We start from the raw sequence: 14,610 nt of genomic DNA, 5'->3' as shown, positions 1-14,610 counted from the left end.
AACTACTTGCATCATGAAAGTTATGTTTTTGTATTTTTCCTTTAAGTGCGTGGAATGATTGTGATCTTGTGCTAACTAGGGTTTGGTTGTGCAGATGGGATGGAGAAGGAAGGAAAGCGTGGGAAAGGTTGGGGAGGCTAGGAGAGGTCCCTAGGGATCCTTAGCATCCATCCACAGAGGTTCCTCGCATTCAGATGCTCAGCAGCCGAGAGAGTGGCCTCCTACAGGATGTCTGCAGGGGATCCTACAGGATACTCTGGTTTCTACAAGATGTCTACAAATGGCTACAGGATGACCTACCGTGAGTGTTTGAAGTGATGGAGGAGTGATGGAATGGTAGGGGGAGATGTGTAAGGTAGGAATAAGGCTGGTGATGGCTGTAGAAGTGGAGGAATGGGGATAGGGAGTGAATGTAGGGAGTAGGTTGGAAGATAGAGGGCTAGGTCAACAAAAAGGGCTAGAGAATGGAAGTTCAAGAGGAGTGAAAGACTTTGGGAGATGACAGAGCGGAGCAGAGGTCAAAGATGTATTTGCATGCGTGATCAAGATGGAGGACGAAGTAATGGAACGAGAGAAAGCAGTGTAAATGGAACAAATGCTTGTGACTATCACCAAACCGAAAATGCATTAACTTAGACTACCTGTGCCTATAAATTCAATGAACACCAATCCAAACGCGAAGGAGAATGTGCATGAAGCTGTGGGAAAGGAGTGTGGTGTAGGTGTGAATCATGTGGAAGCATCTAACATAACGTGACCGTGTTTGCAGCAATCATGGAATAAAGAAATGCGTATTTTTGGTGGTTAGTCATGGACTACACTCCAATCCCAGATGAGATGGCAGTGAGCCTTAACAACCTTTTTGTTGGAGCTCCAATAGATTGTATCTATCCTCTTCTAACCTAAGCAACTGTAAACCAATTCACCATAAGCAAATCCTATCTCAACTCATGAAAACAACTAAATTAGCAACCTGTAATTCGAATTGCATGTGAAAAGAAAAACTCAAAGTGCTGAAACGAAATGGAAACAACACTACAGCAGAGGGGATCTATGGCTCTCAGGTTGGGCCCTAACCTGAGAGCTATAGTCTCCTTAAGAAAACTCAGAGCTAGATCAAAATCTGCCTTCTTTATTCATAATCTGATATCATGCCAAATTGGCTTACAAAAAGGAACAAAAACTGAGCTGTGCTCCAAAATTACAATAACAATACGAGAGTTTCAACAACCTATCCAAGGCTAAGGCCTCTATACTTATACAAAAACGATGATCCAACAAGTGTCCTTGATTTTAGGAGCTCGGCTGTCCAACTAGAGTTTAACTGCTGATCCTGTAGGACAGTCATAACTGTTGTTCCTGTAGAGCAGTTTATAACTGCTGTTCCTGTAGAACAGCTGGCTGCTTCTAAGCTCAGAGGAGAGATGGATTGGAGCTCGGAGTTCTTGGTGGGAATCACGAGGAATGTCCCCAAGACCGTGGACATCCTCTCCTAAAAGTCAGCAGTGCCACCTCATTGTCTCCTTGTCTCCTTTTTCGTTATCTTTTGCTCCCTTTTAATGCCAAAACCTGGAATCACAATGCATTAGTCACGTAGATAGAGTGCCTACCTTTCTTCCTACAAACAACATGAATAAACTAAGAAATGCATGCATAAGCAGTAAAAAATGAATGGTTTGAGCAAGTAGAATAGGCCAAAATGAGCCCAAATTGTACCAAAATTGGGTATCATCAATAATGCATGGATACAAGTGTACACCTTGGTACTTGTTCACTTGGAAACAAAGCCAAAATTCCTACAATTGAAAATGCGTGCAAAATTCCTAAAAACTTACCACCATCAATAAAGTAAACAAATCTAAGACATGATGTCTATTAGGCATGTTTTAAAATTTTGAGGATGGTTGACATCTATCAAGCATATTTTAAAATTTTGAGGACAGTTGTGAACCCAATCGCATAAAAACGTGCTTAAAAATGGTATTTGATTATTTATGACTCACCACCTATAAGGCCCCAGAAATAAAAATGGTCACGTGAAAGATATTCACAAGCCATATATTGTCTTGTTGTTTCTCACCAATAAGTAAAATAAATAGGGTGGATTATACTTGAGCTAGTTATGCATGTGTGATGGAGTAATTGTTTTTAATGTGTTGAGGATAGGTTACTGGCCAACACTCATCTACAAAAAATTTATGAAATATTAAAACACTTTTAATACAATATGTTGGTTTTACTACAAACCCATACCCACTTGATTTCATGTGATTATGATGGTGGAGAGGACGGGGAGCCTAGAGGATAGCCCCATGTAAAATCTACAGTCATTGAGATGGAAATTTCTTCTCGGGAAACTATTTTGTTCACATTAGTGGAAAAGATCCAATTGTTCTCATTGAATTTGCAACATTTAAATGCTCTAATCAAAACCCAAATGGAATATTGAAAACACTGAAATATGAGCACATTGATTATAATAATGCGAGGTCTGTAAGTCGAATAGATTTCCATATTTGCACATAATTGTAATATCTTGTGCTTTGGAGAAGAACTTATATCCTATTAAAAACTGAGTAAAGCAAACTCTAGGGTTTAACAAGTCATTAGTTTGTTTTGGTGGTGCTTTTTTCTTATGATAAATATGTGAAAAAATTTAACATAACTGTGTTATTGAAGCATAATTTTTTAATTAAACTTTTATTGGTGAGAGGTTAACTTTTATTATCAAAACATTGGAGTTGAAGGGAAAAATTGTAAACATAACCTTCATTGAAAGGAAACATAAAGACCCAAAACCTCAAAAAAAAATTGTTTGACGGGTAAGGAAGAATCCAAATTCCAACCTGCTCGGTACCAATAAGGTAATCGAAGCATAGGTGTCAGATACAGGAGCTAGTGGAGTGAGAGATGAAGCGGGTGTTGCATGTTGGAAATTAATTATGAACCCGTATCAAATAACTGACAATGTGTCGAACACTGCCTCACCACCTTGGCTTTCCCTGCATCGAAGAGGTGCCACCGTCATGATTTGTTCAACGTTCAAAGAGCCATCACTGCCATAACCCTTTCGAATTGAAGGGAAAATTAACCAACTTAATTTATGTATAAATTCAGTTGATCTATGATAGAAGAGGTATGCAGATAGTCTAGACGCACAGTCCGAGTTGTAACGCAGTTGTAGCTGCATGTTCTTGTAGCAGTAGTAGTTTGTTGTGGTGATGCAGAGTTAGGACGCACAGTCCGAGTTGTAAGTCACCTGTAGCTGCATAGTTCGATGTTTGACTTGTATAAATTCATGTTTGGTTTTTTTGGTTTATTTCAACCGCCGTAGCTGTGTTTCCACTGTTTACTCTGGATCTTTCAATTGGTATCAGAGCCAGAAGTAATTGAAGTCACCACTGCCTGGTGTCCAGTTCTTTCATCTGGTATCAGAGCCAGACTAGCAGAGAATCGTTGAAGGAACCATTTCCATATTAGAGCGAGACTAGCAAGATCCAGTTCTGGAATTGAACGTGGAGAATTGTGAAGGTTGAGTGTGAGGCTGTTTAGTTGCTGAGTTTGATCTAAGTCTATGGTGACGGAAGCAAATTTATTGTTTGGAGTCGGTTTGGTGTGAGTCGCAACCTGGATGGTGTTGCTGGCCAATCGAGAGTGCAAAAGTGTCATGTAAAGCCGAGAATCGGCCATGAAGCATGTGCAAAACATCTGAAAGTGTGAAAAACATCTTAGAGCGTGAGGTAGAGTAGCCATCGTAGCGTGGCGAGTTGCAGCCTGTTCATGGAATAGTGCAGAGAAAGTTTCAAATTCCATGCCGTACCAGTCCCAATCAGCGTGGTGAATGATCTCCCTTGCATGGATTTCCATCTTTTCTATACAAGTCGCCCTGAGATTTAACAGTCACAGTTGCAGTGAACAACGCTCGGCTGGTTTGAGAAGTGGCTCGTTTCGAAAGAGAGGAGTCAAAGCCTCATTTCAAAAAGAAGAAGAGGTTTCTTCATAAATTCTTTTCGAAGGAGCACAAGAAATCCAAGGCAGCAAATACCAACACAAAGTTAAAAATTGTGTAAGTTTATTCGCAGACAAAGTTAAAGAGTTTAAAGATTTTAATTGGATGGCAAGGTTTTTTTATTATGCTTTATGTATTTGAAAGGGATATGTTTAACCATAAAGTCATAAATCAAAAAGGGATTTAAACAAAAGGTTTTTATGTGAGGTTAAAGCCCACGACACACATATACTTATTGGTAGACATATTTGGTCTTTCGATAAAAGTTTTTCAAAATTGTTTTGTTTTAAAAGGAAATCCCTTGCATGAAGTTGAATGAAGTTGAAGTATGTAGGCAAGCTTCAAAAGATTTGAAAAATATTTATTTGAAAGGTTGCTTAGCGTTTAAGTCAATTATCGTTGGAGTTTTGGATTAAAAGTTTTGGAAAAAGAAAAGGTTTATTAAATGGTGTATTTGAAGAAAGTTTTGGGGTTTATAAAAATGTATTAGTTTTCAAAATATTTTGGTGTTTTGTCAAGCATGACACTGTTTATGAAGATTGTGCCTTATGTGGGTGCATATTAAACATCATATTTTTTTTGGGGGCGATATGGAATATATCCTTATGAAATCATGAAAGCACCTATAAGAAAGTAGCTATAAGACACAAGAAATATATTAGTTATGGGTCGCAAAGCTCGACTGAAGAGGATGAAGAAAATGAATCTAAAACAAAAGGAAAATATCATTGCCATGTTTAGAGAAGTTCAGGCTGAAGCAGAGGCATTGAGAAGTCTACCCAAAGACAAAGAAGAAATCGAAGGTGATTGTTGTAGCTTTGATCTGCTACCACCACCTATGTTTACTGGTAAAAATTTTGATTTATGGGTTATTAGAATGCTAACTTTTCTTCAAGCTAAAGGCTTAATTGAATATTCGTCTAACAAGTCATATGATGAAGCATGCGATGATTTAGCATTAAATTTTATAAAACAAGGATTGGATGAGAAGTTTTTGTGCAAGGTAGCAGAAGCTAAAACTTCCAATGAAGCATGGAAGATCCTTGAAGCAGAATTTGGTGCAAGGGGGAGTAATCATGTCAACAGTAGTGTTGTTCAACCTGTTGTAGCAGTGCTTGAAGATGAGAATGAAGATGGCTCTGTAGCAGCGAATCTATAGAGAGATGAAGGATTTTGTGAATCTCACTTGAAAGTGGATGACAATGTTGATGGTGTGTTATCAACACACGCTGATCTTGGCATAGATAATGTTGCCAATAGATAAGCATCTCATTTAATGGATCCAGCGATTGCAATTGCTGATGTTAAATTTGATGAAGAACAATTAACTCGTGACGAGTGGTTGCAGATGATGCAATATAAACATCTTATTGATACACTGTTATTTGATGAGAGAAACCCACTTGTGTGTGAAAACCAAGTAGAAGAAAGCCTATTTGCAGAAGCAAAGGTGGAGACTCAACATTACGACGCATCCACAAAGTTAAAGAAGGAAGAAGAAGAGAGAGCTCGCAGTCGAGAGCAAAATGAACATAACCAATATGGTTCTCAAAATGTTTTTTCATATAAACTGAAAAATGATTTTGTGTGTGCAGATGCTAGAAGCAACCGAGATGAAGCAACAAAACATGAAGAAGAATTAAAGTTTCTTGAAGCATGGCTTGAAAAACCATGTATTGATGATGCCTGCATAGAAATTGCAGCTATGAATATTGAAGACAGTATGGATGATATTGAAAATGAAAATGAAATTTTCATGTATTGGAGCCCTGAAGAGATTAAATTTTATTATGAACTTATGTTGCAGCAAAATGATAATCAGAAGATTGATGATGAAGAAAAAACTATAAAAGATGACATGTGGTAGCAGTCCACATACGAACATATTTTTGAAGAGGTAAAAGACGTCCATAGACACCCTGAAATGATTTTCTATGTTTTGGTAGCGCTGCAACAACAAATGAAGAAACTGAAATTTGGAACCTATGCCAAAAAAACAAAGATGAAGCAATTTAGAGGATAGATCTGGAAGAAAAGGAAAAAGAAATCTAGCACAAGAGTTCATGTCAAAGTTTTGAATCATTGTAACCCTAGCTGAGACTTAGACCAACAAGCATGTTTAAGTTTTGTTAAGTCAAGATTACATTTTCGGTCATAATTAAGGGGGAGTGTTGGAAATTAATAATGACCCCGTATCAAATAACTGACAATGCGCCGAACACCACCTCACCACCTTGGCTTTCCCTGCATCGAAGAGGCGCCACCACCATGATTCCACCACCATGATTTGTTCAACGTTCGAAGAGCCATCACTGCCATAACCATTTCAAATTGAAGGGACAATTAACCGACTTAATTTATGTATAAATTCAGTTGATCTATGATAGAAGAGGTATGCAGATAGTTCAGACGCACAGTCCGAGTTGTAACGCAATTGTAGCTGCATTTCTTGTAGCAGTAGTAGTTTGTTGTGGTGACGCAGAGTCAGGACTTACAGTCCGAGTTGTAAGGCAGTTGTAGCTGCATAGTTCGCTGTTTGACTTGTATAAATTCATGTTTGGTTTTTCTGGTTTATTTCAACGGTCGCAGCTGTGTTTCCGCTGTTTACTCTGGATCTTTGGATCTTTCATTGCGGAAGCATAAGCATGTGACGATCCAGAGCCAAAACCGGTGGGCTTGGTGATTTGGGTAATAGAACTCACAAATACAGGCTTTGTGGGAGTCGGTAATGTGGTCTAATCAGATGAAAGCATCTGACTGGCTGCAGACATTGGTGGATGAAGCATAGTTACCAAATTCGGGCGTATTGGCAAAAAAAATTCGCAAATTCGCTGATTCGGTTCGATACGATTAAAAATTCGGCCAAATCGAATTCGGTACGGTGCATGAAGTATTTTTCCATCTCGCTTGAGCAATGGCAGGAGGAGGGAAATCAGCTGATGGTAAGAAACCTGTTCCCATAGCTCTTCAGTTCTCCGTTGGGCATATTGCCAAAATATCTCGCCGCCGAGGTGCTCGTTGGCTGGAAAGGCCGCAAGAGATAACAAGAAGACGAAAATTGTTCCACGCCACATTCTGCCGGCAGTTAGAAATGGTATGTAAGGCAGGTAACCCGAGGCTTGAGTTTGAAATCCAATCACGCTAGAAAATTAATATGGTATTTTTAGCGAGTCTGTGATAGGGAAAAATTAATTAAAGAAGAGAAACACTATATTGAAAACTTGCAGTTTGCAAATTCGAAAAAAAATAATGAAAAAATAGTAATTTCTATATTAAAAAATTATAAAATAATAAATCGCAATATGAAAAAATATAGAGTAATAACTTTTCAATTAACAAAAGCTATAAAATAGCAAATTGGTTGCAAAACAGTAATTTCTATATAAAAATAATAAAAAATTGTAACTTCTATATTGGATAAAATTATAAAATGGTAAATTTTAGTTTCAAATAGATAGCAAAAATTATAAAATAGAAAATTGGTTGTAAATAAAAATAATAAAAAACTGTAACTTCTATATTAGAAAAATTATAAAATAATAAATTTTAGTTTCAAATAGATAACTTTTATTAAAAAAATTAATAAGTTTAATTATTTGTAACATGTATACTATCCAATTTTTTCCCTATTAAATTTTATAGAGTCGAATTAATTCCGTATCGAATTCGAATTCATTTGATAACTATGAGATCCAATTTTTTCCATATTAAATTTTATAGAGTCGAATTAATTCCGTATCGTATCGAATTCGAATTCATTTGATAACTATGAGATGAAGTGATGCCTCAGCTTGAATACACAAAAGACCAACATAATACCAACATGAATGCATCTCAACGCTTGTTCCTTATCACACATTTCGACTATCACTGGGTCAATTATTTGCACAATATTTCCTTCTTCATATGATCTCCATGCCTGCAAAATCACGACGGTCGTCATTTTAATAAGATATATACACGATGGAGACATACTTAACATAATGTTTAATTTAATTTAATGCTAAACTGGTACAGAGGTCAATTGATACAGAATTCATATTAAAATGGATCAACAGTAAAACCTAAGCGGCTTACAGATGAACTATAACGAGATCTGCTTAGTACGAAATGTAGCATAAACAATATCTTACCCATCCTAGGAGAATCTGCATTTCAGGTGACAAACTATAATCCGTGTTCTTTCTTCCTGTGATAAGTTCCAGGAGAAGCACACCAAAGCTATATACATCAGCTTTTACAGATAATTGTCCCTGCATAGCGTACTCTGGTGCCATATACCCGCTACATATCCAAATTACAATGTCAAACATTATATGGTGACATAAAATTTAGGAATTGAGTAATGGTCAGTTATTTGCAAAGGGAAACTGTAGGCCTAGATCCTATAAAGTAATAGGTTAACCGAGAATGTTGAATTTCCAAAAACAAAGGCAAAAAGATGTCATAAGGTACCACTACAATATTCTCTTGAAATCAAAGAAGCACAGAGCAAAACATATTTATCTTTCTTTTTAATAGCTTTTGATATTATGTGAGAGTGATCGTTGCCTTGAGATCTTACAAAGTTCCAGCAAGTCTCGTGCTGACGTGACTCTCATCGTCAGGAAAATGCTTTGCTAAGCCAAAATCTGCTATCTTAGGATTCAGGTTCTCGTCCAATAAAATATTGCTGGCTTTAATGTCCCGATGAATTATCCGTGGTTGAGAATCTTGGTGAAGATAGAGAAGCCCACGAGCTACTCCTAATATGATGTTGTAACGCTTCTGCCAATCGAGCTGTCTCCGATGTTTTGGATCTATATGTCGTAACATCGCAGTCCTCACTAATTAGTATGACAGAGCGAAGTCTGGTGAAACTATTAATGTTTCTTATGCACATACATAATTAAACGTAAGAGACTTACCAAATAGGATTTTATCAAGGCTCTTATTCGGTAGGTACTCGTAAACAAGCACCGTTTCTGATCCCTCTACACAATAGCCAAGTAGCTTCACGAGATTTCGATGTTGAATTTTAGCTACAAGCTTAACTTCATTCAGAAATTCTTTCTTTCCTTGTGCAGAATTTAAGGACAACTTCTTCACAGCTATTTCTTTTCCATCTTGAGTAGTTCCCTGAGACATTTCAGACAAAAGATCCATATGAGGATTTCGTGGAGTATTTCAGCTCAACAGTCTTTGTATTATATATTTCTTTTCAAGCTGGAAATCCACATCCAACGGTCAAGGGTGCGTTAAGAGCAGCCCACTGGTGACTATAAGTAAAAAGAATTTAAAAACAAGTAGAAGTTTTGTTGGCTTAAGCCTTAAATTACCTTGTATACAGGACCAAATCCTCCCTCACCCGGTTTGTTATCATCATGAAAATTTTCTGTAGCCGCTCGCAACCTTTCCATACTAAACATTATTAATTGTCCGTCCTCATTAATTCGTGTGTCTTCCTCGACTTGCTAACGACCTATCAAGAAGCACAATTATATCACAGAATATTGCGTTAAAAAATTCGATGATCTCTAGGATTAAGCAATCATTTCTTAGGTCTCATGAACATTATATATGTGAAAATTGTGTTCTCAACCACAGTCCAATGGAGCGACCGTTCTAGCCTCCTTGTCTATCGTATGTTACCGTGATGACTTATCATATCATATATTTACCAAGAGATAAGCAAGATCCAACAATACACGATCCACAGACTACGGGCGTACCACATACCCGTCTAAACTGGGCCTCAGCATATGCACATCTACGGGCCTGATGTCCATATGATCACGGACGTGTGCTCAGAAAGACTCTTCAAGACTTTATTCAGATTGTGCTGGAACGAACTGTCTTCTGAATAACCATAGTTGCTGTTGCAAATCTTTGATGGATACATCTCCGTATTAATCGGCCGTGCGTCAGGTAGCGCTTCTGGAGAGGCTGTTGGAAGCCTAGTCGAATTAAAGAAGGCATATGTTTCATAACGAACTATGCGGCTTCCAATCAGACCCGTAGCCCCTTGCCTTCCCGTATAAACAGTGAAAATATAATTGATTATATTTGAGAGACATGTTGTGCAGTCGTCACTCGATATCTCTCTCCAGCACTGGACCACACCGTAAATCTTTCGAGACAAGGAATCTGTAACATTTCCGGAAGCATATAAGTGAGAGCTAGATGCTGCTTGACCTGATAAATTGGTGAATAGGTTCTCCAGAGCCGTCATAAAGACATCAGGCTTGGAAACATTATTTAAATTATAAAGATACCATCCATCGACAGTATCTAGTTGTCCCATGAAACTGTATCAAGCCAAATTAAACCGTCGGTGGCATTCCCAGAGTCTTGTCGAAGGGTAGCATTTGCTTATTGCGAACAAATGTAACATTGTTCGGCTGTTGTGTCTCCCCTGCTTTGGAGCAGGCCATATACATTTTCGGGACTTTGGCCATATATAGAAGTGTTATACCGAGTTTGGGAGGTGTGTTGAATAAGATTATCCAAGACTGCATTCAGATTGGTCTCAAACTTACTGCCTGTTGTGGAGGTAACGTTGGCCCGGCAAGTGTGCTGCGCGTGGCAAATATCTCCATGAAGAGTAATGATGATCAAGGCAACTATAATTCGGTAGAATAGTTTAATACTTTGCCCCATCTGGAAACTGGAGCACGAAACTCTTCCATTGAATTTGGTATAGCTACTCAGGATTGTCAGACACCATGGGGAACCTACAGTGCGAGGACGTGCCATTATTGGTGCTCCCCTCTATCCTGCACAGATATCAATAGCCTTATCGGTGCTCCCCCATATTCTGTCTATTACTGCTGCTCCCCAATATTCTGTCTATTCTTGTTAAGCAATAGACTTACATATATCATATGGTTATCGATGAACTCTTAGACATTGTTGTTTATGCATCCTATTTACAGAAGGGAAGTATTAATTTCCACTACCACAAACTTCACAGATAACGTATACGCAATGCCCATGATAGGTAAAACATCGGCAAAACACCAGTCCATCGATGAGAACTAACATATGAACTTCAGCTGGACTTCCACATAGATCTTTTCAAATAATACTGGACAGCATATATTTTTTCTCTCTCAAAAATGGTACTCGTAACCCGAAACGTGTAACCATGGTAAATAAATGATGGAACCTTCTAATACTTTGTATGGAATGTTTAACGACCATGGTTATAGTCAATCCATACCAACTCTTTGGTGAATGCCAAAATGAAATTGTCCAACATAATTTAAAATCATTATTATAAATAACAGTAAAATCATTATAAAATAAACTTAAAAATATGCGGTAGTAAAGTTGAAAATTATTAAAAATAACAAGCTAAAATAAACAAAGTTGTTTATAATGGTGTTTTAACCGATGTTTTAAGATAATTGTTATATATCATTCACAATTAAATAATAGGTATAATATTCTCATAAATTTAATTAACATTAAGATACCCCGCTTACCCCATAGTATGCATCTAAATGCATCCACACATTTGTCCCAGGTATTTAATTCTCGAAGGAATCAAATTTTCAACCATCCATGGTTAAGGCCCTATTCAAGAGTTCCTTTATATTGGAACTCAATAACCCCGCTTAAACCTTCTATCGAGACTTAAATCAACCCTTGAGTTTTCATATAAGACTTTATTAAAGCCTTTCATTAATATTTCCTACCGGGACTTAAAACCTCTTCAAAACCTTCGTTTTAAGCTTTTGCTAACCTTTTATAATCATATATATATAGCATTCTCCTCTTAACATTGGTTACATATATATTTACACATAAAATCTTTCATCGGCATTTTTTTCCTTTATAACCCATTTACAAAGGAATTATACGCAAAACACACCTTTTCTCGACTCGGTACGACCTCTGCATAGATTTTGAGGTTACCTTTATCGCAATCGGTGAGCACTCCTCCGCGGCACACCACATATATATATATCATCACCCCTTTCCCTCCGATATGCGACTATCATAATGATAATATATCTTTTAGCCTTAAAGACTCGGCACAACACTTTAACGCAAATACATGGAACACACAGGAAACCCGCTCTGAACACATATAGCGGATGTCAAATGTTATTCACTCGCCACTATCACTCCATCGGGTCTGCACCTTCCAACCATTCTTCAGCGCTGCTCCGATCACCCTGACCTCCGATCGTCGATCGGTGCTTTATTGCTATTGGCGTATCGGCATTTCACAACCCACCTGCCTTTGACCTCTATCTAATGCGATTGCGATTAGATCACGACCATTGATTGGTTCTCAATCCAACGGTCGATATTTTTTCCCAGCTCCGGTACGACCTCAATCACAACTTTTGCTTTTCTTACTATGCTTACTTTTGTTGTAACTCCTATGTTGATTGCCTCCCTTTCATCCTTACACTCTTTCATGATTGTTTTTGCCTGCACTGAATCATGATTGTCCAACAATTGAGCATCTTTGTTCCATGGATTGAATTCTTCCACATAATCTTCTTTTTTCATCTTTATTTGGCTGCTCATCTGTGCCAAATTTCCTCTAGCATCTGCAACTAAACTTGCACTCACAAAACACTTGTTAAAATCAAAGACATAAGGCTTTTGTGCCTTATCTTCCTTAGGCAACAATTCAATTTGCTGCTCTGTTTCTTTCCCCTCTGTCAACACATCAATACGCTGATTTGAATTCTCAAAAGAATTCATGAGACTGTCCACTAATCTCTTCTCCACATCATCTACTTTAATGATGTCTTCCTTCTCTTGTTCACTGTAGTGAACTTCTTCTTCTGCAATCACACTGTCATACTCTGAATTGCTCAACAAATATTTCAACAATGCAATTTCTTTGTGACATTTCACAAGTATTTCATCATCACTTATGTTTCCTGCGTTTATACACAAATTATTAATTTGGAAATCATAAGGTTCAACAGTCTCAATTATTGCTTTACATATCAGCTCTTCAAACTGAATTTCATCTCCTTCTTTCACAAGAAATTGTTCCTGTGTTGTCACATCTTCACACATCCATGCATTGTTAAATTCTTTCTGCTGCAATAAATCACTGCTTCTCTCATTTAAGAGACATTCTCCATCCTCCTTTACTTCAGAGTTTTTATCTTCTGAAAGATACTTCTTCATACTTCTGACAGCTTCAACAGATTGCTCATCCTCTACAAAACACTCCTTTATTAGTGTTCTTTCTCCCTTTGCTAAGTCTTTTGCATAGACTTCTTCCTTCTTAACATCTTTCAGTAGATGTCCTTCTTTTTTACTGACTGCCTAAACAGCTTCCATGGCTATTTCCATTGTGCCTACCATCATGGTGAATTGATGATATTTTACTATGTTTTCAGCTAACATAGTCTCTTCTTCAAGTTTGCCTTCAGTCTCTTGCTATTTACCTTCTCCAAGAGCTATCCTTGTCTCACCATCTGCATTAATATTCTCCTTCATTTGTTCTGCATCCACAGACAAACTATCAATATTAAAAACATAAGACCCTATGGTCCCACTTGATGTTTCAGCCACCATATCTCTTTGTTGTTCTAAATCCTTCACATGATTCAGAAATTCTTCGATGGTCTCCTCCTCAATCTCCTCAAGCCCTTCACTTGGTTGCTTGATATATTTTGCCAACTATATATGAGACCTATCTATCTTATCTTCCAGAACATAATTTAGATTCTTCTTGTCTTCTTCTTTCTTTATGACAATATCAGCAAATTGTCCTTCTTTACATGTTTCACTTGCAAACATACACAAATTGTCAGATTTAAAACCATGTGACCCTTTGGCCTCACTTGAAGTTTCAGTCTTCAAGTCTTCATCTTCAATTAGCATCTCCTCATGCTATTTTGAACTATCCCAATAGTCCATGAGATCTTCACTTGATCTCCATTTTTTAGCTTCAGTGTAGTCTTCACTTTCTCCCAGAATTTCTCCCTGTTCTAGTTCACAAATGGACTCTTCCATTTCCAACTCGTCTTCCTTGAGTTTTTCCCTCAACCACTTTATTTTCTTTTGCTGTAACCTTCTCTACATCTTATGCCACTTCAATAGTTTCTTCCTTAAGTCCCAACCTTGTCTCCGGTTTTCCTCTAGTATTCTCATTAATGCATCGAGTTGTTCTTTTGACTCTGCAATCTCTTTGTTAATTTCCTCTTGACTCATCCTCTTTCCATTTGCCTTGGCATCCTATTTCTTCATCTTTATTCTATTGTGGTCTTCCTCAGAACCTCTACTATGACTATCAGTAGCCATCTTCTTCTCTTCTCTTCTCATGACCGCCTTACTCACTCACTATGGGCTGCATTAAAGCCTCTGCAACAACAAGTCCTCCTTGTTGTCTCTTACCTCACCAAGCTTTCCTCTGTACTTGGTCTTTTGGAAAGTCCTTGGTTCTCTATCTTTGGAACCTCCTTTGAGCACTTCTCTTTGCTCCTTGTAGGCTTCAACTCATCTGCACTTCTCAAGAACACAACTATCCTCTTGTATTTCAATCACAATGAAATACTTCGTTCTGACCACCTCTTCTTTCACTTAGAAAGTCTTACCAGCTTCCTTCATTACCTTGGTAATTCTACCCACATCCTTTGTGG

General features: G+C 37.7%; 1 protein-coding gene across 1 annotated transcript; it reads right to left on the bottom strand.

Annotated features, from left to right (window-relative positions):
* Nucleotides 1-6,744: 6,744 nt before the first annotated feature.
* LOC149152066 (cysteine-rich receptor-like protein kinase 15) lies at nucleotides 6,745-9,408 on the bottom strand. Its single transcript, XM_089443361.1, has 6 exons — nucleotides 9,328-9,408; nucleotides 8,917-9,127; nucleotides 8,574-8,808; nucleotides 8,143-8,293; nucleotides 7,829-7,928; nucleotides 6,745-7,127 (listed from the first exon to the last, which is right to left on the bottom strand). Exons 1-6 carry the CDS (start codon nucleotides 9,406-9,408, stop codon nucleotides 6,745-6,747), a joined length of 1,161 nt encoding a protein of 386 aa, XP_089299487.1.
* Nucleotides 9,409-14,610: the final 5,202 nt, after the last annotated feature.

This window comes from Pinus tabuliformis, chromosome 9, assembly GCF_031772625.1.
Source record: "Pinus tabuliformis cultivar Carrire ecotype Pingquan chromosome 9, CPIR1, whole genome shotgun sequence".
NCBI lineage: Eukaryota > Viridiplantae > Streptophyta > Pinopsida > Pinales > Pinaceae > Pinus > Pinus tabuliformis.
Note: the sequence above shows the minus strand (reverse complement) of the source record. Positions and strands in the feature narration are given on the sequence as shown.